Source organism: Micromys minutus, assembly GCF_963924665.1.
Source record: "Micromys minutus genome assembly, chromosome: 7".
In the NCBI taxonomy this organism is placed as follows: domain Eukaryota; kingdom Metazoa; phylum Chordata; class Mammalia; order Rodentia; family Muridae; genus Micromys; species Micromys minutus.
This window is the reverse complement of record NC_137976.1, coordinates 71,196,176-71,217,024: the sequence shown is the minus strand read 5'-3', so window position 1 is coordinate 71,217,024 and position 20,849 is coordinate 71,196,176. Positions and strand designations below refer to the sequence as shown.

Genomic DNA, 20,849 nt, shown 5'->3' with positions numbered 1-20,849 from the left:
GGCCAGAGTCCACATGGTAAAGCAGTGAGTCTCACTGAGGTGCTTTACATCGGGATGGGTGTTAATTCACAGAAGCTAGGAAACCAGGAACGCACTGCTCGGCCTGCAGGCAGCTCAGGGTAGAGTGTCCTTACCTAGTGACCGCTGGGCATGCAACCTGCCTTGTCTGAGAGGGACTCTGAACTGTCTGTCGCTTACTCTTTTCTGTCCTAGTGGATCTGCTCAGCGATTTTGAGTTGTTTACCTTGTATCTTACGGAGCTTCCCCGGGAGAGGGAGCATCTCTGTCTCCCGCAAACTGCTCCACGACACTGGTAGAGCGATTGCCCACTGCGCACAAAGCCTTGGGTTTACTGCCACATAAAACAAGTGTAAGGTTGTAAGTGTGTAATCCAGTGAGACCAGCCTGGCCTACCTGACACCCTGTCTTACAGACTGTAACACTGATCAGGGTAGATGGGGAACCTTTTGCTGAGCTGATTTCCTGGTTTTTCAGGCTAGACTTAAACTAAGTCTTCCTCTGTCAGCCTCCTGTACAGTGAGTTATCACTGGTGCTTACATGGCATTGCATATCTCATTCTTTATTTCCTTTCAAAAAGGAAGTTACAGTGAATGTGCAGAAGCTTGGAGGACCCATAGCATTATGTGTTTTTTTTGTCTTTGGTTTTGTGTGTGTGTGTGTGTGTGTGTGTGTGTGTGTGTGTGTGTGTGTGTGTGTGTGTCAGGTTTGTATTAAGTGGCTGATATGAATATTATTGTATTAAGTGCACTCTGACTAGAATATCTGAAGTCATTGTTCTGGCCTGTTGTATAATAATTGTCCTTACCCAGCAGGAGGATTCTCTGTTTGCTTCTATGCCGCCTCTTTGCCCAATTGGTAGTCACCCTAAAGTACAAAGCCCAAAAGCTGTCACTGGAGGACTTGGAGCGTTCACAAAGGTGAGTGTGTGCCACAGCCTTGCCATGTCTTCCCACTTAGTTCTGAGATGGGCTCCCATTTATTTAAGCTGTCCACGTCCTAGGACTCTTTAATGAGACCAGTGACAAGTAGAGATGGAGTGATACACTGTTGGCTCCTTTACTAGCTCTTAAGGAGCTACTCTATTAAAGCTGTGGTTTAATTTTTCATGGAGCCATTCTGAGACTAGATTCAAATATTCAACGCAGAAACTAGATTCAAATATTCATAGTAGGTCCTTCCTGCCCCCCCCATACTTATTTGGTGTCATTGTTTGTTGCAAGGTGATCATCAAACAGGAACCTGGAGAAGCTCCTCATGTGTCCACAACAGGTGCTGCCAACCAGTCAGCATTCCCTCAGTATGTGACTGTGAAAGGGGGTCACATGATAGCTGTGTCCCCTCAAAAACAGGTCATCAGTACTGGAGAAGGGACGACTCAGTCACCAAAGATCCCACCCTCCAAGGTTTGTATGCGTTTGGGATGGGAGATTGTGTTCAAGATGTAAAGGTTATTTGTCTACATAGCTGTCAGGTGCCAAAATGACTTACAGTGGCCGCTCCCGTACTAACCTGTATATGTTAGCCCTACAGTGGCCGCTCCCATACTAACCTGTATATGTTAGCCCTACAGTGGCCGCTCCCATACTAACCTGTATATGTTAGCCCATTTGAAAAAGACCCAGTCAGTTGATATTAGGCACGTGTGTTCCTTACTGTCTACCCCCGACAGGAGCCAAGAGTGTTTACACAGAAGACCCAGGAGCAGTGTAAGGGGTGTAAGGACAAAGCAGCCTCTCTCCAGCAGTAAGAGTAACAGGCTTCCTGGGCTTTCTGTGACTTGCATCTGAATGGGAGCACTGTTTGGCCTGTTCTGGTGAGAGTGCTGCACCGAACACCGCCAGTGTCCAGGCTGTGCGGTGCCATTTGTTTTGAGATAGGAGGATCTTAGACTCAAGGCATTTGATTCTTTCATTCATTTCATTTATAGTTTAGAGTTACCAGAGAATAAACATAAGGAGTTCTGTGAAGCAGCGTATAATTTGTTTTCTGCATCAGTTGCATAGAGTTTATCAAATGCTCGTACTCCAGGCTCCTGTGTATACTGTAGTTCTCAAACTTACCTGAAAGGCAGGTGCTTTTCACCCCCTTCTTATAAATGTGGCAGCCCTGAGTTTGAGGAGCTAGGAACCTTCTTGGAAAGTACATGAGCATATGGCACACTAGCATATGGCAAGACAGGTCGTAAAAGGCAAAAGGCTTGAAACTTGTCTTTCAGCTCCAAACGAACCATTCCAGAGCTGGTGAGATTTATCTGCTGTTGTCTCTAATCTAAACATGCTTTGGAACATGTACTTAAATTATTTCAGTGTTTTAGCTGGTGTGTTCTAAAGCTATTGAGAATGTTTTGTAGATGTTTATATTTCAGCTTCAAAGCCCAGCCTGTCTAGGAGTGAGTAATACTTTAAAATGGAAGACAGTATTACATAATTTGGGTTAGTTTAAATAAATAGATCTCTCTAAGCATAGAGGTGAAAATTTAGGGTTACAGGTTGCTTTTAAATCTGTAAGGTTTCCAAACTGATCTAATCAGACAGTTGATCTTCTGAATGTAAACATAGAAATTCCTAATCTGTCCCGCACTTTCTGTGCCAGTATTTTCTCAAGGGCCTGGGAATCTGCTTTTTCCTAAGCCACTCACTGAGTCAGAATCCCTGGCCAGTTAGACTGTCCCGCACGCTGCTGTGGCCTCCGGGTGAGTGTTCCTGTCACTCCTGCCAGAGTCAGTTGCTGTTTGTAGAAACTACTGTACTGTTGTCACAGCAGAGGGTGAGCCCGGGCCTCACGTGTTAGAGAAGTATTCTGCAGCTCAGCTGAGCTTTCTCTTTACTGTTAATTGTAACCTAGACTAACCAGCAAGTCCTCTGCCCTAACAGAGTTGGTGGCCCTGAGTCGCCCCTGACATCACGTGCTTAACTTTCTTTTCAGCCTTGTCTTACACATTCTCTTTTTTAACCTTTTACTTAATTTTTTTTATGTATGTAGGTCCTTTACCTAAGTGTGTGTCTGTACACCCTCAGAGACCAGCAGAAGGGATCAAATTCCCTTTGGACTAGAGTTACAAACCGCTGTAAGCTGTCACGTGGGTGCTCTTAGCTGCTGAGCCATCTCTCTAGCTCCTTACACTATATTTAAAGTATATCAGACTTCATATAGTGATACAGTTTTCTTTGTGTTTGTTATACATTTATTTATGTGCATAAGAATAAGATGTATCACAACACATGTGATAGAAAATCAGAGGACAAGTTTCTGGAGTAAGTTTTCTTTATTATGTAGGTCAAACTCAGATGATCAGGCTGGGCAGCAAGTACCTTTACCCACTGAGCCATCTCATTGGCACGAGAAAATATTGCTTTACCAACTTAAAAAAAAAAAAAAAAAAAAAAAACGATTTTATTTACTTAGGGTAGGAGAATGCCACAACATGCTGGCAGAAATCACAGGATGGCATGTAGGGCTCATTTCTCTCCTGCCATGTGGATCCAGGGATCAAACTCAGGTCACTGGGTTTAGTGCCAGTTGTCTTTACAGACTGAGCCTAGCTGGACCCAGTGTAAGCTTTTAACGTATTCAGGGCCATTGGTACCCAGACCTGATATAGGCCAGTCTCCAGTTTTAACCCCTTTGACATCCTGCCAATCCACTTGCCCAGCAGTGCTGAGCGGTCATTCTCTCTCTACTGGTAACTAAAGAGAAAGTAGGTGGTTTTGTGTAAGGATGTCATGGATAAGGGAAGACCTGTGAAGAGGCGGGACAACATGAGCAAAGACACCACTGTCTTTCTGAGTAGTGCGTACATGCATCAGCTTCAAGAAGAGGAGCTGTGTGACATGGGATTGCTGAAGTGCCTTCCCACTTATTACCCCATCAGGAGGTATTGGGGGCAGGAGTTTTCCCTGTATACAACTTCAGAACAACAGAAAAATCTGATGGTTTTCGTTTCTAGTGAAAGTGTGAAGAGGTACCCTTAACTGAACAAGAGCTGAGGACTAGGTGGTCGTGTAGTACAGCGGCAGAAAGGTGACCAGCAGGTGTGCGCACGGACATTCATTTGTTAGAAATCTCAAGTTTAAGTGCTCATTACTTCTATAACCCAGCCAGGTTACCTGGTATCCTAGGAGCTTCTTGTTGGTCTCATAGAAGGAACATGGCTGCCTTTCAGGACGGAATAAAAATCAACGAGAGACCAGCAAACACTATGAGGGTTTTGTTGTGTGCGTGGTAGTTAGCACCCTGACAGCACTGGCTGTCAAAAGGATGGGCACTCCCACTTAATGCCAACCTTTTTTTTCTTAGATAGGGTTTCACTGTGTAGACCAGGCTAACCTCGAGCTTATGGAGATCTCTATACTTCTGTCTCATGAGTGCTGGAATCAAAGGTGTATACTAACATACATGGCTGTTTAATTTTTTTAATGTGTATGAGTTTTCTTAATGTCTGTGTGCCACATGTGAACCTGGTACCTAGGTCAGAAGGAGGTGTCAGGTCCTCTGGGTCTGGAGTTTTAGATGTTCTGAACTACCATGTAGGTGCTGGGAATTGAACAAGGGTCCTCTGGAAGAGCAGCCAGTGCCATCTATCCAGCCCCAATTTTTTATTACCATATTATTAAGTATACATAATGGGATTGTTACTATATTTTCATGCATGCATGTTTTGATTACATTACCTGCCTATTTTTTGTTTGTTCTGCACCTGTTGATGCCTGTGTATATTCATGTGATTGATTAAGTTTCATTAGGATTGTGTACAGGAGAAAGTTTATTAGGGTGAGGTATTATCTATAGGAGTGTGGGTATCTCACCAGTGGCTGTACCATGGAAGAAAATCTCTCTTGCTACCTGTCGATCCTCAGTGAGGAGTGGACCTTTGTGACTCAGTAGGACACTGAGGAACCCGGTCTTGTGCAGTATCATGACTTAATAATACAGTGTTTGTTGGGTTCCCCAAAGGTGGAATCGCATATATATATTTGGTTGCTGAGAGCCTAGCTTGGCCTCCTGCAACAACAGCATGTACTCTAGGCATTAAAGCCATCGCTAGTCAGCTCCTCTGTCTTGAAGCTTTCATTGTAGAGGCTTCCTGCTTCCATTTTTTTTTTTTTTTAAGTTATTGTAAATGAGCTTCCAGCCCTCTTTTGGGAGTTTTTGTTGTTTTGCTAAAATTCAGCAGGTTGCTTTGTTATGCAGAAAAGCTGCTACTTTGAGTAGAGTATTTTACAGATCTAAGAGTTCTCATATGGTGTTTTGAGGGTCTTTATAATGTGGTGTTTATATAAATGGGATGTTTGGTCTCTTTTTTACTGTATCCCTTTCATTATTTTCCCCTTTTTCTGACTGCTCTAGTTAAGATTTCATTAATTACATTAGCAAGGAACTAATTCCAGTTGAAATACAGCAGTTCATTCACAGAATGCAGCCTAGAGGCCAATTAGGGCGGAACTTGCTTTCCCCAGCCACCCATTGAGCCCATCCTCTAAACGTCTGTGTTACATAACAAATTTCAGACCAGTAGAGACATAGTAAGGCCTGTCTCACAAAAGGGCAGTGGCTATTAAATATTAAGACTCAAAAACTCTGACTGTATCCCCTTCTCCAGATTTTTATGAATTAGAATTTGTTTTATGGAAGTTTTTGACTGGGGCCAGTACGATAGATAACCCATTAGGAAAAGGTGCTTGACAGATGGCCACACACAGGTTCATGCTCACAACCACACACTCACATCCCTCTGAGAACGGTTTAAAGGGAATTCCAGTTAACGTAATTTCCCTGCAAATTCCTTTCTGCTTAAGTAATTGAATTCAGATGGGTCTTTTTAAAATTACATTTATTTTATGTGTTTGTGTATGTCCCTTGGAGGTCACAAGGAATGAACTCAAGTTCTCAGGCTTGGTGGCAAGCACCTCTAGCCACTGAGCAATCTCATTAGTCCTGAATTTCTCTTTTTTTCTTAATTTTATAATTGATATTTTATTGATTGAGGTCCAGTACGTGGATTTTCAGTTTGTGCAGAATCCTTTTTTTGGTTGGTTGGTTGGTTTTTGTTCTGTTGGTTGGGTTTTTGAGATAGGGTCTTACTATGTAGTCTTGGCTGCTCTAGAGCTGTGTTGTCGCCCAGGGCCTCCAGTTCAGAGATGAGCCAGCCTCTGACTGTCAAGAACTGAGAGTAAAAGCCTGCACCTGCATGTCTGGCCTTGCATAGTTCTTAACGGTGCTCAAAGTCTTAGGAGCCTCTTTGTAGTATTTCTTTATAAATAGTTATTTTAGTAATGTTTACTTTCAAACCTGGCAGCCAACTCTCCTTACAAGGCTGTCAGTACCAGTGTCATGAAACCTCGGCTCCTACCGATTCACTCTTGAATACCACGCACGGGGTACTCTGGCCTTCAGTCTTTCACCGCACATTATCTAGATTGCTAGAAAACTGGAGTGTTACAGGGGGTACACCGTTTGGACAGAGCACTGACCAAGAGCCTGGAACTTACTGTGTAGACTGGACTGGCCACACACTCCCAGCAATCCTCCTTCCTCTGCCTCCTCCATGCTGGGATTAAGGGTGTGAATCACCACGTCAATCCAAGGAGTGACTGGATTTTAGTTTCCAAAGGGAAACTAATAATCAACTAAGATAAAGATACTAGAAGTATTATTAAAATACTCAAGACATAGTGAACAGATGACTAAGACTTCAGATTGCCATTCAGTGTGCTTTATGTTGTAGGAAATAAAACCAGCCCAGTCTATAGAGTGTAGACTGGCACCTAAGACAGAGGCAGCCTCCCATGATTCACTATCCCATTATCTTCTCGATATTATAAAAAAAGTACACAACCAGCAATGATTTGCGGAGACGGCTCAGACTTATCGTTTGTTTGTGAGTTTCGTTTTCACTTGGCTTCTAGCCTGGGCTACTTTTTGGCCACCCCCTCAACTCAGCTGACCATCTGTCTGGCTCTGCATATTGGTGTGGTTTATTGTTTCAGGTTAGGGGAGAGAATGGTCCCAGAATCCTGTTGGCCCGAAGTTTTGGTTTAAGAGCAGCGTGGTAGTACACACCTAGTCCCAACACTGGAGAAACAAAGGCAGGTGAGCTTCTGAGAGGCCAGCCTGGTGTACATAGTGAAGTCCGGACCAGCCAGGGCTGCACATTGAGGCCCTGTCTAAACAACCGCAGCAGAACAAAACAGAAGAAGGGTTTGCTCTTTGGCTCTCCTCTTGTTTCCACAGCACCTCATGATTGCCATTCTTCACTTGATAGAAATCAGTTCATGCTAGCCAGGCATTTTATAAATTTATTCTCATGTTATGATTCTGTGACGTAAATATTGCCAATGCATAAGCTAATTTTAAAGTCCAAGGAAGTTAAGTAATTTATCCAGCTGCCTACTTGGAACTAAACTAGGAAAACAAGTCTGTCTGGTTGCTCTGTACTTAACCTCAGAGGACTGTAGTCTTCACATTACCCATAACGCCCAAGCTCATGATAAATGTATTTTTATATCACAGTCTTTGAAAAGAAACAAGTGGGTTAGTAGATTTTAATGAAATTTAAAAAAAAAAAAAAAACAAAGCTTATTTGTCTGTTGCTCATTTTATTCGAGTGACTGTTGTCCCCCTTCTGGGGACAAGGTTCTACTATATCTGCACCGAGATTGTAGCTGGTGCCACTGCTCTTTAAACGCTTGTGTGTGGTGGGGGTGGGGACCTGAGAGGTGACTCAGCAGGTCAGAGTACTTGCTGTTCTTCTAGAGGACCCACATTTAATTCCAGGCATTCATAAAGCAGCTAGTGCCAGCGGATTCAGTGCCGTCTTCTGGGCTCCTCGGGAACCAGGCATGCACGCCGTGTGCGCACAGATGGAGGCTAAATGTCTGCACGTGAAACAAAACCTTTACGTTCTTAAGAATTTCATTAGACTTGTCAACCCCTTTTATGATCACACTCCTCGTCTTAGTTTGTTACTCCATGGTGGGGAGCACTCTGGAGCGGTAGCTGAGAGCGTAAGGCAGAGAAAGCTAACTGGGAATAGAGTTGGCTTTTGAGACAGAAAGCCCACACCCAGTGACACACAGGCCACACCTCCCAAAGAGTTTAACAACTGAGAACAGGTAGTAAAATCTGAGTGAGAACCGTGTAGTCAAATCTGTGAGTCTGTGACTGCTCTTCTCTTTCAAGCCTCCACACCACCCATTTCAGAGTGGGGTGTTGTCCTCGCCACCACCAAGTCCAGTTTGTGTTGCCCACCTAGCCTTGGGAGTGGGAACCCATTGGCTAGCAATTCAAAAATGCTAACCAATACCTCTACTGGGTGATTGATTAGCTAGTAAGAGGTCTCTCATTGGGATATTGTGCCCCTATTGTATGGTAAGTCCCTTAAGCCTCTTTATGAAGCTTCTACAGTAGCGTGTCCATGAGCATTTTAAGAAGGCCTTTAGTGTTTGCTGCCCTCCCCATAGTTCTTTCTCTGCCCCACGCTTACAGCTCCCATCCCAGTTTAACTCTTCCTGGTCCATTCTCTAACCATTTATGCATGTGTTCTAGCTCCATTCCCTGGATAATTATTCTGGTGCTTTAGACTGCTCAGCCACTCTTGACAGTGCTCACCATTACCATTCCTATTTTCTTGAAGGGGGGGGGAGGGACAGACAGACGGACAGAAAGACAGAGACAGGGAGATGGAAAGGCAGAGAGACTGTGTCTGAGTAAGTATATGCCAGATACCTGTTGACCAGAAGAAGGAGTCGCATCTCTTAAAGTTAGAAGTGATTGTGAGCTGCCCCAAAGTGGGTGCTGAGAACTGAACTTAGGTCCTCTAGAAGAGCAGCAGACACTCCCAACCTCTGGGTCATCTGTCCTTTCTCTGATTTTTAAGATAGGTTCTCATGTAGCTCAGGCTGACCTCCAACTTCCAATTCTGTTTTCACATCCCAAGTGTTAGAATTCTAGATGACCAAATGTGTTGGCAACCTATAACCCTGCTTGTAAACCTCTGCTGGGTGGAAAGAGCTGCTATTCTGTTTTTGCCTTAGGAAGCAGAGGCCATTGTTATCCGTGGGTAACTAGGACACCACCCACATCGTCTCAGTTAGGGTTTTACTGCTGTGAACAGACACCATAACTAAGACAAATCTTATAAGGACAACAGTTGGGGCTGGCTTATGGGTTCAGAGGTTCAGTCCAGATTCATCAAGACAGTAATATGGCAGCATCCAGGCAGGCATGGTACAGGCAGAGCTGAAAGTTCTACATCTTCATCTGAAGGCTGCTAGTTGAACACTGACTTCCAGGCAGCTAGGACTAGGTTCTTAAAGCTCACACACACCCACTGTGACACACCTACTCCATCAAGGCCATGTCTCCAGATAGTGCCACTTCCCTGGGCCAAGCATATAGAAACTATCACACACATGATGGAGAGAGAACTGAACTTAGGTCCCACAAGTTGTCTTCCTGTCCTGTGACCTCCATATGTCCAGACACATGCACAGACACCAAATTACACATAAACAGAAAATTAAGAAATGAATCCAGGTGGCTTCACATATTGCGACTTTGTAAAAATACTCATTTATTATTGTTTCTTTTAATTATTATTTGTGTGTGAGAGAGGGAGAATATGAGCACACACACATAGCACATTAGTTGTGTAGAACAACTCTAGAGTTAGTCCCCTGCTTCCTACTGTATGGGCTCCAGGAAGCAAACTCAGGTTCTTAGGGTTATGAGGCAAGTGCCTTACCCCCTGAGTCATCTCTTAATTTAACATTCTTCTGCTTATTCTGTTAGAACAAACTGCTTAATTTGCAGCGAACATGACTTTACTTTTAGAAACGAGTTATAACAATTTACGTAGTGCTGGAGTTTTTTATTAATAAGGTTGGAGATGTAGTTTATGTGACAGAGGGTTTGACAAGACCATGGTCCAATGCCCAGCACTAGATAAATGTGACATGGTGGCCCACCGTCCCTCAGTCCCAGCATACAGGAAGTAGAACAAGAGGATCAGAATGTCCAGGTCACACTGAAGTCCGAGGCCAACCTGGCATACGTGGAACCCTGTCTAAAATAAATTACTTTCCGTTAAATATCTCTGTTTAAACGTTTCCTTTTTTACTAAATGTTTGTCTTCAAGGAGGGAAAGGTAGGCTGCTCTCACATGGTGAGGGAAGAATCCCATCATCTGGGCAGACTGCAGACAGGAGAGTAATCTCAGATGGGAAGCTGCAGTTTGAATTCACGAGGAAGCACACTGCATTTCCTAACGTGACGTTTGAAAGCGCCTGCCTAGCCAGCAGCAGAAATACTGCTCACTGAAAACGGTTTATAAATACAGTCCTGGGGAAAGCCTGTTACCTGAGGGTGTTTTGATTAAAGTAGGCATTAAAAGGAATTGGAAGTAAGTACATTAGAAATATTTTATTTCTGTGTGAGAGTTGGATTTTGTTTAGGTCTATGTAGGTATAAAGCCATCCTGTTATGGAAGCTTTGAAAAGCAGCTGTCACTCAACTAAGCTTTTATTTTGTGGCAATACTGTAAGACAAGTTTTTCTCACATGCTGAGGCACCTTGTTTGGGACAGTTAAACTTTGTGTGACACTTCTGTCCTCCAACCTTTGCATTGTTCTTGCTGGAGTGGAGAACTCACCAGCCCCGTGCGAAGTAACACTATTGACTGTTTTCTGTCTTGAACAGGTTGTTGGTGTGCCCATTGGCTCTGCCTTACCTTCCACAGTGAAGCAGGCTGTGGCAATCAGCAGTGGCCAAATCCTTGTCGCCAAGGCCAGCTCTTCTGTCACCAAAGCTGTTGGTCCAAAACAAGTTGTGACCCAAGGAGTTGCCAAAGCAATCGTGAGCGGAGGTGGAGGAGCAACCATTGTTGCCCAGCCAGTACAGACCTTAACCAAGACTCAGGTCACAGCTGCTGGGCCTCCGAAGAGTGGCTCCCAGGGCTCAGGTAACTGTCTCACTTAAGGGCCTTTCAGCTGCACCACTGTGCAGAATTGCAATTATTTGATTTGCTATTGGCTTCTGATGAGGAAAATGACGTCAGTGATGCTGCCAGTTCATTCTCATGGGGTAGCTTTATTTCTTAGATGTACTATAGATATCTGAACAAACAAAAACCAAGATCAAAGGTATGAAGTCATTCTCACCTGTTCCTGCCCCGCCTGAGGTGTGCTTCAGGCGTGGCTGTCAGCAACATGGAAATGTGTAACTAGTGAACTCTACCAAGCAGATGTTTGAACATCTTGAAGAAGCTTTAGCCCTTGATGCTTCTGAGAGCATAAAAGCAAAAGGCTGAAGATATTACATGTTTACTTTAGAGGTCTTTTGTTTTTGAGATTTATTTATTTATATTTTATGTGTGAGGATGTTTTGCTTGAATGCAAAACATATATATAAAATGTTCATGGTATGTGTACCTGGTGGCCATGGAGGCCAAATGGAGATATTAGATTGCCTATAATTAGAGTTACAGGCAGAGTGCTGGGAATAAAACCTAGGTCCTCTGCAAGAGCAGCAAGTGCTCTTACTTGCTAAGCCATCTTGCCAGTCCTTTTTGGAAATCTTGATGATGCTAATGAATTGGAATTGAGAAGAGAGGTGGTTAGGAATATCCAAACTAGGGAGTTGGTGTTGTAGTGTTTAAAATAATCATAAAAGGGGCTAGAGAGGTGACTCAGCCATTAAAGGTGCTTGCTGCTCTTCCAAGAGCTCAGCTCTAGCACCTAATCTGGATGACTCAGCTCCTGTTACTTTTACCCCGTGGAGTCCACAACTCTCTCCTAGCCTGTTTAGGTGCCTATATATGTGCATGTGTCCAAACATATACACCTGCATATGCACAATTAAATAATAAATCTTTAGGAAAAACCATTGCTGTTCAAATGCTTTGAACAGTCAATAAGGAAACCTTATTTTTCTTACATTGCCACAGCACCTAGTGAAAGTTAGCTTCAGTAAGTATTTGTTACGTAACGCCTCCAAAGGAGTCTTCTGCCTGTCTCTGCTGGATCAGCTGGTTAGTTGCTTTCTGCTGGTTCCTTTCACTGCTCAGAGAGGAGCCATTCACAGTACCATAGTGACAGAGAAAAGGGTTTTGTCTACTCTTAATAAAAATCTCTCCAATAAACCTGTTGCTTTCTGTTAAAAGACAATTGGGGGTTGTTTATTTTTATTTTATGTGTATGGGTATTTTGCCTATGTAAGTATCTATACCATGTGCATGAAGACTCCATAGAGGCCAGAAGAGGGAGTCAAATTTATAGGACCAGGAGTTAGAGATAGTTGTGAGCCACAGTTTGGGTACTGGGAATAGAACCCAGGCAATCATGAAAAGCAGTCAGTCTTCTTTGACTACCTATGCATTTCTCCAGGCCCTAAAATAAGACTTGAAAAAAATAGGTGCATAAGGACCTGGCTTGGTGGTTCATGCTCATAACTCCAGTATGTGGGGGAGTCTTGAGTTTTAATCCAGATTGATCTCTGTAATGAGACAATGACCCCCCATTTAAAAAGATATATTACTTACATGTACCGCATATGCCTGCAGGCGAGAAGAGGGCAGCAGATGTCATTCTAGATGGTTATGAGCCAGGACCTCTGGAAGAGCTCTCAGTGCTCTTAGCTTCTGAGCCATCTCTCCAGCTTTTAAAAGCAGGGGAGGAGGCAAAGAGAAGAAATGCCAGGCAGGGAAGGACACACCTTTAATCCCAGCACTCGGGAGGCAGGGGCAGGTAAATCTGAGTTAGAGGCCAACCTCCGTAAGAGTGAGTTCCAGAGCTACACAGAGAAAAGAAAAAGAAATAGTTTGGGCTGGGAAGATGGGCTCATCGCCATGAAAAATTTAAGATATGGGCTCAGCTTGTTTATGTACAGCATTAGGATATAAATTATTTAGTTTCATACGTCTAGGAAAAGAACTAGGTTTTTAGTCTTCATTAAATAGGTATGTTATTGCTCTGTGATTTAACTTTTAAAATGTTATCCATAGTTGGTTATCTTCTTGTTTTCTACCCCTCTTGTCATTTTAGTAATGGCAACCTTGCAGCTACCAGCCACTAATTTGGCCAACTTGGCAAACTTGCCTCCAGGCACTAAACTGTACCTTACCACGAACAGCAAGAACCCCTCAGGAAAAGGGAAGCTGCTGCTGATTCCTCAAGGAGCCATCCTTCGAGCTACCAACAATGCCAGTTAGTGCACCGTTCCGTTGTTCAGTCCCTGGGTCTCTGCCTGGGTCCGTCTTGTCCAGCGGCAGGCTGTCCTTTCCTGAGCCAGCAAGTGTTTCTGTAATTCTGCTTGATTGTGTAATGGAGGAATTTGCCCAAGTGGATTTTATGCAGATTTTAACTAGAAAGTGGGGTTTTCTGGGAAGGGTCGGTGTGCGTGCAGTGTTTGGTTGTATTACTAGATGTGGGGTTGAAGTGAGCAGTGCTTAGATGGAAAGATGACGGGCTCTTGCCCAGTGCATTGTTAAGCCACTTGCCATGTCTACACTGGGTTGTTGCCACTTACGCTGCTGTATTTTCCTCGCACCTGAACAGTACAGTGTCAAAAAGATTAGTAAGGAAGGGCCGGCCTCCACACTCGGTGTGAAAGCAGACAGCACCTGTGGTCTCCACTTTCCTCAGCCAGAGACCGTTGAAGGATGGTCCTTGTAATCAAGGTGGGGAAGTTTGTAGGTAGCTTACCAACATGGAAGGAAAAGGGGGAAAAAGACTTTGAAGTGAAATCTGAAAAAGAATTGGAAACCTGGAGCCAGAGATGGCTAATTTGATTTTAAAATGTTGTTTAGATAATATTAACATCTGATTTTCATCTTAAGTCAAAATACTTTCAGAAATAAATTCTCTAATGTACTCCCAGTGGAGGGGTAGTCAGCTGCCGGTCTCTTAAAAGTACAAGTGTCCTCTTATCTAGAATGCTTGGGGCCAGACTCTGATTGCAGTTTTTTTAAGAGTTTGGAATATTTATAGAGACTTTATCAAGTATAGTCCCAAAAATCAAAAATCTAGAACTTTGAGTGTTACATCAGTATCCAAAGTTTTTTGAATTCCAGACTACCCATGGTGAAGGTGTAAGCAGATCTAGTCTCGGTCTTTAATCTCTGGGGGAGTCTTCCTCACTCACAGACAAGCAGGGTATAGAGGAATGGTCGTGTGGGCAAAGCATCTATGTTTGTCTGTCTTTTCTTTGAGCTACTTCCTGTGATGTTCCTGTCACACATTTTGCTTACAGACCTCCAGTCTGGCTCGGCTGCTGCTGGTGGCAGTGGCGGCAGCAGTGGTGGTGCAGGGGGAGGCAGTGGAGGTAGCGGTGGCAGCGGAACAGGAGGAACCACAAGCACCTCTGGCCCAGGAGGGGGGCCCCAGCACCTGACTTACACATCCTACATCCTCAAGCAAACCCCCCAGGTCTGGGAAGAGTATACCTGGTCTTGTAAACTATTTAACTAGTGATAAGTGCCTTTAATTATGTTGATTTCCCTTTACCATCTTAGCAGGGTTATAAATTTGTATTATTTTTGAGCTTGTTTTGTTTTGAGAGGTTAAAAAGATAGATTCAGAAAGATTTAAATAATTGATGTAAGACATTCCTGCTAAGCTAGTGGTAGAGTTTGTATTTGAGCCCTGCATCTTTCTGCCCCAAAGAAGAAACATGCTATGCTAATTGCTTCCTACCCCATCCACTAGGTACAAGCAGTATTGATGTACAATTGAGACTTTGCTCTTACCAAGGGAAAACTAGAGGCAACATAAGGTTGTGGTATTCTGGTTGGATTCAGTAAGGAAAAGCTTCATCCTTTTTCCTTGTTGCTGAAGTCTTTATCCTCCTCAAGGCTGTATTCAGACTTGGTCCAGATGTTCTCATTGAGAGGGTAGAAACCCAGTTGCTGATTTTAAACCTGTTCTGCAACTGTGATACAGTGGAGTAGGGTTGGCTTCCTGGTGACACTTAGTTGAACTCCAGGTTCCTTGAGTTGTAGAATGCAGCTGAGGCATTACAGCCTGTAGTTTGGCGATCAGAGGTTAATGTACTTCAGTGAATTCTTTTCCTCCAACATTAGGGTACATTTTTAGTTGGCCAACCATCACCCCAAACACCTGGAAAACAACTCACTACTGCATCAGTTGTTCAAGGAACACTGGGAGTCAGCTCATCGTCTGCACAGGGACAACAGACATTGAAAGTCATCTCTGGACAGAAAACCACTTTGTTTACACAGGTAAATGCATACCCATCTGCATGCCTAACACATGGGAATTTTTTCCATAAGTAGTTTAGTCACTAAGCCCCCACTCTTCCTAGTCTCCCTCAGATGGCCTTTCTCCTGACCCCACCCTCCACTTCATCTCTAAGAGGTTGAAATTCCTCCTGGGTACCGGCCCACCCTGACCCCTCAAATCTCTGCAGGCCTAGGTAAATTCTTTCTCTCTGGAGGCTAGCCAAGACAGTTCTGTTAGGGGGACAGGATCCACAGAGGCAACAGAGTCAGGGTAAGCCTCCGTTCCAGTTAGCACATGGGAATTATGCCATTTATTCTGTTTTTCTTTATGTAAACTTTAGAGAATCCAAATGAAGCTAAGGTTACATAAGAAACTAAACAAAATAGCTCAGAGTGTGATTTTTGGGGGAGCGGCCATAGGGGAGCTTAGCTACAGAGGCCACACTGGAAGAGGATGGCCATTCACTTCTGTGGAGACACAGTGGCACATTTCTACAGAATTCTTTAATATAAACCAAGGAAACAGTGTCAGGGTCTGACTGCAGGACTCCAGTGTCTTCCCTGGGAAGATCATCAGTGACAGGAGAACGTATGGAGACGCCTGTCCCCGAACCTGGGCACTGGAGCCTCCTTGGGTTCTTGTTTTGTCAGACACACTTTCTGTCTTTTGTGCTAATCATAAGGCTTTTAGCTTTTTAGATTTGTCATATTGTTCTTTATTAATGGTCCATTTGTGTAATTTTTGGAGCAAACCACACTTGGTTTTCTTGTGTATTTGTGAGGCTTAGTTTAGTTTGTTTGGCATTTTTCAGGAGACATTGAACAGTGGTTATTATCTGTCTAGTTTGCTTAACTACGAGTTTAATTACTAGATAAAAGTGTCCATTCTGGTTGCTTCTTGATGTTTTGGGGTTCATTTTGCTCTTTTTTTTTTTTTTTTTTTTTTATAATTACTTATCCACTGTTGGGATCATCAACTAGCTTTTGAACACAGTCAGTTGACTGTTTTTCTATTATTATCATTATTATTATTATTATTTATTATTATTATTATTTTATACTAGGGAGAAAATGGTAGTCAGTGTTTAGTTCATTATTCTCAACTGTGTACTTTTTCACAGCTTGAGGGAGAGGGTTTATTTTAGCTCACAGTTCTAGAGTACAGTCCATGTTGGTAGGACATTATGGCAGCCAGAACAGGAGGCAGCTGGTCTTGCTACATCTCAAGTCAAGAAAGAGAAAGATGAGTAATGTTGGTATTCACACCACTTCCTTCCTTTTGTGCAGCCTGGTTCCCAGACCATGAGATGTTATCACAAATTTATGTTAACTAAATCCCATCATGTTGACAATCAAGACTGACCACGTTATGAAACAAACTTCTTATAAATCAAAGATCCACAATGAATATTGAATGGCATGAACATTCATCAAACTGTATAATGGCAAAAATATATAATGCACAATGACTAGTAGTTCCATATAAAGACCAGTAATGCCATATAAGGGAATTAAAGGGTCTGGAGAGCGGGCTCAGCAGTTAAGAGCTCTGGCTGTTCTTCCAGTGGACCTGGGTTTTGTTCCCCACAACTGATAGATCTCTAACCCCATTCAGGGGATCAGCTGCCCTCTTCTGTGGCACTATACACATGTGGTACAGAAACACATGCGGGCAGTGCTCAGACATAAACAATAAAAACATCTTTAATAAAGGGAACTTAGAATTATAGAGTGCAAACAGGCTGAACTCAAACTTACAGAGATCCTCCTGCCTCTGCTTCCTGGTACCTGGGGTTAAAGGCATGTGCTATCAAGCCTAGTTTGGGAGAAACTTTAAAGATGTCTGAGAACTCAGCTGATCTGTTGGATAAATATTATACAGAGTTTGAGGGATTGAGGTTATGTATGATACTGGGGTAGAGTTCTTTCCAGCATGTCTGAGGTCCTGAGTTTAGTTCTCAGCATCAAACCAAATAGTAACAGTAACAGTATTGATAGTAGTAGTACTTACTGAGTAACTGAGCTAGGTGTGCTGTTGAATGCCTGCAATGCTAGCACTTTGGAGGTTAAGCAAGAGGATTGTGAGCTCAAGACTAACCTGGATACATAGAGATCTTTTCTCTGAAAAGGAAGTGTTGTTGCAATGGCATGCCATATTTTCAGTCCCACTTTCAAGTAAGGAGTTAGGGGGCCAGACAAGGAGACGCAGGCAGGCAGGTCTTTGTGAATTTGAAGCCAACCAAGGTTATATACAGAGAAGAAATCCCTGTTGATTGATTGATAGATAGATAGATGGATGGATGGATGGATGGATGGATGGATGGATGGATGGATGGATGGATGGATGGATAGATCACTTTGATATCTTTAAAGCCTTTCTTAGAAACACCTAAGCAAGGACCTAAATTCAAGTTCCCAGCACCCATGTAAAAAGGTAGAGAGAGGTATTTAGTATAGCAACCTGTTCATTCCCTGCAGTTCAGGTGAGAAGAACCAACTCCACAGATCATAGCATGTGCACAGCTGCCCCCACCCAAAATAGCAGTAATTAAAAAGTTCTGTTTTACATTTAGTGTGTCCATGCACACATAACCCTAGTGCTGTTGGGGAGACACTAGAGGATCACTGGGAACTGGCCACTAGTCTAGCTCCACGTTCAGTGAGAGACCCTGTCTCCAGGAAAAAAGGCAGCGACTAGTAAAGCAAAACACTTCAGGTCCTCCTTTGGTCTCCATATATGTACAGTCACATACATGCACATACATTACATCACACACAAAAATACTCCGTGAAATTTAAAAAAACTGACTCTGCTATTTTGACAAAGAGCCTGGCATCTTCGAAGATACTAATTACAAGTAGTAACACACTCATTCGTTTGCTCCCTTTTAGTGTAAGGGAACCTCAGAGGTTGTAGAATTCAACGTGTTGGGGAGGTTCATGCATTCGCCACACAGTCCTCATTGGCAAGACTTTGTTAAATGTGATTGAATGAGGAAGTTGTGCAATGTTGTTATTCGACCTTCTGATTGCTGCAGGCAGCCGCTGCTGGGCCGGCATCGCTGCTGAAGTTACCTGACAACACCCTGAAGTCTGTGCCAGCAGCGCCACAGCTCGCCAAGCCTGGGACCACAATGCTGCGAGTGGCAGGGGGGGTGATCACAGCTGCCCCCTCCCCTGCTGTGGCCTTCTCAGCAAATGGTGCTGTACACCAGGTGAGAGAAAAGCAGAAGGGCACTATGAACACGAGCCTGGCTGAGCAGGACACCTGCAGGCACAAGTGGGACTTTTGAAAACCTTTGGGATGTGAGGCCTTTGTAAAACTGAAGACTAGAATTCACATAACATGAAATGGACTATTTGTAATATGTAGCTGGTGGGTTTTAGTCTAGTTATAGTGTTGGCTAGCTCATTCTCATGGCGATTCCATACAATCAGCAGCCCCTTCTTCCAGCTCTGTCCTATGCAGACCATTCACCCTCCTCTGTTTCTGTCTAGGTAGGTGTGGGTGTGGAGGTCAGAGGCTCCTTGCAGGAGTTCTTTCTTTCCCTCTGCTCATGGCATTAAACTCTGATTGTCACTCAGGAGCCATCTTGACTGTGGGTGCTCTGCTTGGAATTGAACTCAGATCATCAGCGCCTTTATCCACCAGATTATCTCAGGATTCTACATTGCTTTGGTAGCATCCTGTGAACAATAAATAGTATTTATTTTGATAAAGTTTGCTATTTACCTGTTTTATTTTCTCTTTCTTTTCTTTTTTTAAATTTATTTTTATATTTATTTGACTTTTGGGGGTTTGTTTTTTGTTTTTGGAGTTTTGAGACAGGTTCTCTCTGTGAAGCCCTGGCTGTCCTAGAAATCACTTTGTAGACCAGGCTGACCTCGAACTCACAGATCCATCTGCTTCTGCCTCCCAAGTAAGGCCTGTGCCACCATGACTGGCTCTGTTTTGTTTTCATTGTTCCTTTGATACCATATCTAAGAATCTGTTGCTCTTCCACAGTTCTTCTCTTTTAATTTACTCCGTCTTTTTAAGATTTATTTATTTTGTATATGTGAGTACCCTGTAGCTATCTTCAGACTCACAGAAGAGGGCATCAAGTCTCATTACAGATGGTTGTGAGCCACCATGTGGTTGCTGGGAACTGAACTCAGGACCTCTGGAAGAGCAGTCAGTGCTCTTAACCGCTGAGCCATCTCTCCAGCCCAATTTACTCTGTCTTGAGTAGACTCTAGTTTATGGTATCAGGTTTCATTCAGAACCAGGCTTCACTCTGTGTAAATACCTAGCTGATCCAACATCATTTGTTGGAAAGTGTTGTTTTCCCTTTAAACTGTCTCTTTGTCAAGTCTGTGGCAGCAGCCTGTCTTGTGTCTGTCTGATGGTTTCTGTCTGATGGTTGTGCTGCTGAACCTTGGAGCCCTTGTGTGCCACAGTCATCAAAGCCACTGTGTCTCAGATGCCAAGTCCTTTGCCTGCTGCGGCTCCTGAAGGGCCCGGCAGTTGTTCTGGCAGAGCTTTCTGTGGTACTGTCCCTTTTCTCACACTTGCTTTAATAAAGCTTGTGTCATTCTACTTATATAACCTGAAAACTCGCCCTGCATTTTGGTATTGATTATCCTTTCATAAAGTGATAGAATGCTGGCGGATGGCTCACGGGCAAAGGTGTGGGTGAGCAAGGCTGGAAGCCTGAGTTGGATCCCCAGGTAAAGGAAAGAAACAGCTCACACACGCTCACACACCTGAGCACTAATAACACATTATCATTAAAAAAGGTATATCCATGGAGCGGAGAGATGGCTCAGCGGTTAGAGCACTGACTGCTCTTCCAGAGGTCCTGAGTTCAATTCCCAGCACCCACATGATGGCTCACAACTATTTGTAATGGGATCTGATGCCCTCTTCTGGTGTGTCTGGAGACAGTGACAGTGTATTCATACATTAAATAAATAAATAAATAAATAAATAAGTCTTTTAAAAAAAAAAGATTGGGCTGTTGGCAAGCCTGTAGAACATTAAAAGAAAAGTATATCCAGTAAACCTTTTTCCATTTAATAAGTAACTGCAAAGCTAATTTTTCTGGCCTATGAAATATAAAAATACAGGACTACTAAATTAGAGAAACCATCCTATTTGTGTGCGAATGTGAGGTTGTAAGTGTGTACCAAACAGTTTATGCCATGTTGGTAGTCAGAACGAGGGCTTTGTGCACAGTTAGTGTCCCACCAACTGAACTACACTCTTAACCCCAAGAAACCATCCTTTTAGGGCCTGAAAAGACGGTTCAGTCGTTAAGAATACTGTCGCTCTTCTAGATGACTTGAGTTCAGTTCCCAGTACCCAAGGAAGGCTGCTCACAGCCTCCTGTAGGTCTAGCTCAGGATCTGCTGCCCTTACATGACACACATGTGTACACACACACACACACACACACACACACACACACACACAAATAAATAAATGTGTGTGTGTGTGTGTATAAATCTTTTTTTTTAATTTTAAAGGGACTAATTTTTTGAAATTGCATGTCATGGACTAGGTGATGGCTTAGCTTACGTAGGTGTCTACCACCTAGCCTGGCAACCTGAGTT

General features: G+C 43.4%; 1 protein-coding gene across 3 annotated transcripts in view; it reads left to right on the top strand.

Annotated features, from left to right (window-relative positions):
- YEATS2 (YEATS domain containing 2) overlaps positions 1–20,849 on the top strand; it is an 80,861-nt gene that overhangs the window by 44,499 nt on the left and 15,513 nt on the right. For 2 of the 3 annotated variants that reach the window (XM_080919020.1, XM_080919018.1), the window contains 7 exons: positions 832–939; positions 1,243–1,425; positions 10,718–10,979; positions 13,060–13,221; positions 14,267–14,442; positions 15,096–15,254; positions 18,293–18,469. In XM_080919020.1, the coding sequence (XP_080775146.1) occupies positions 832–939; positions 1,243–1,425; positions 10,718–10,979; positions 13,060–13,221; positions 14,267–14,442; positions 15,096–15,254; positions 18,293–18,469 (1,227 nt within the window). The remainder of the gene's footprint in view (positions 1–831; positions 940–1,242; positions 1,426–10,717; positions 10,980–13,059; positions 13,222–14,266; positions 14,443–15,095; positions 15,255–18,292; positions 18,470–20,849) is intronic. The other variant, XM_080919019.1, reaches the window with a different exon arrangement.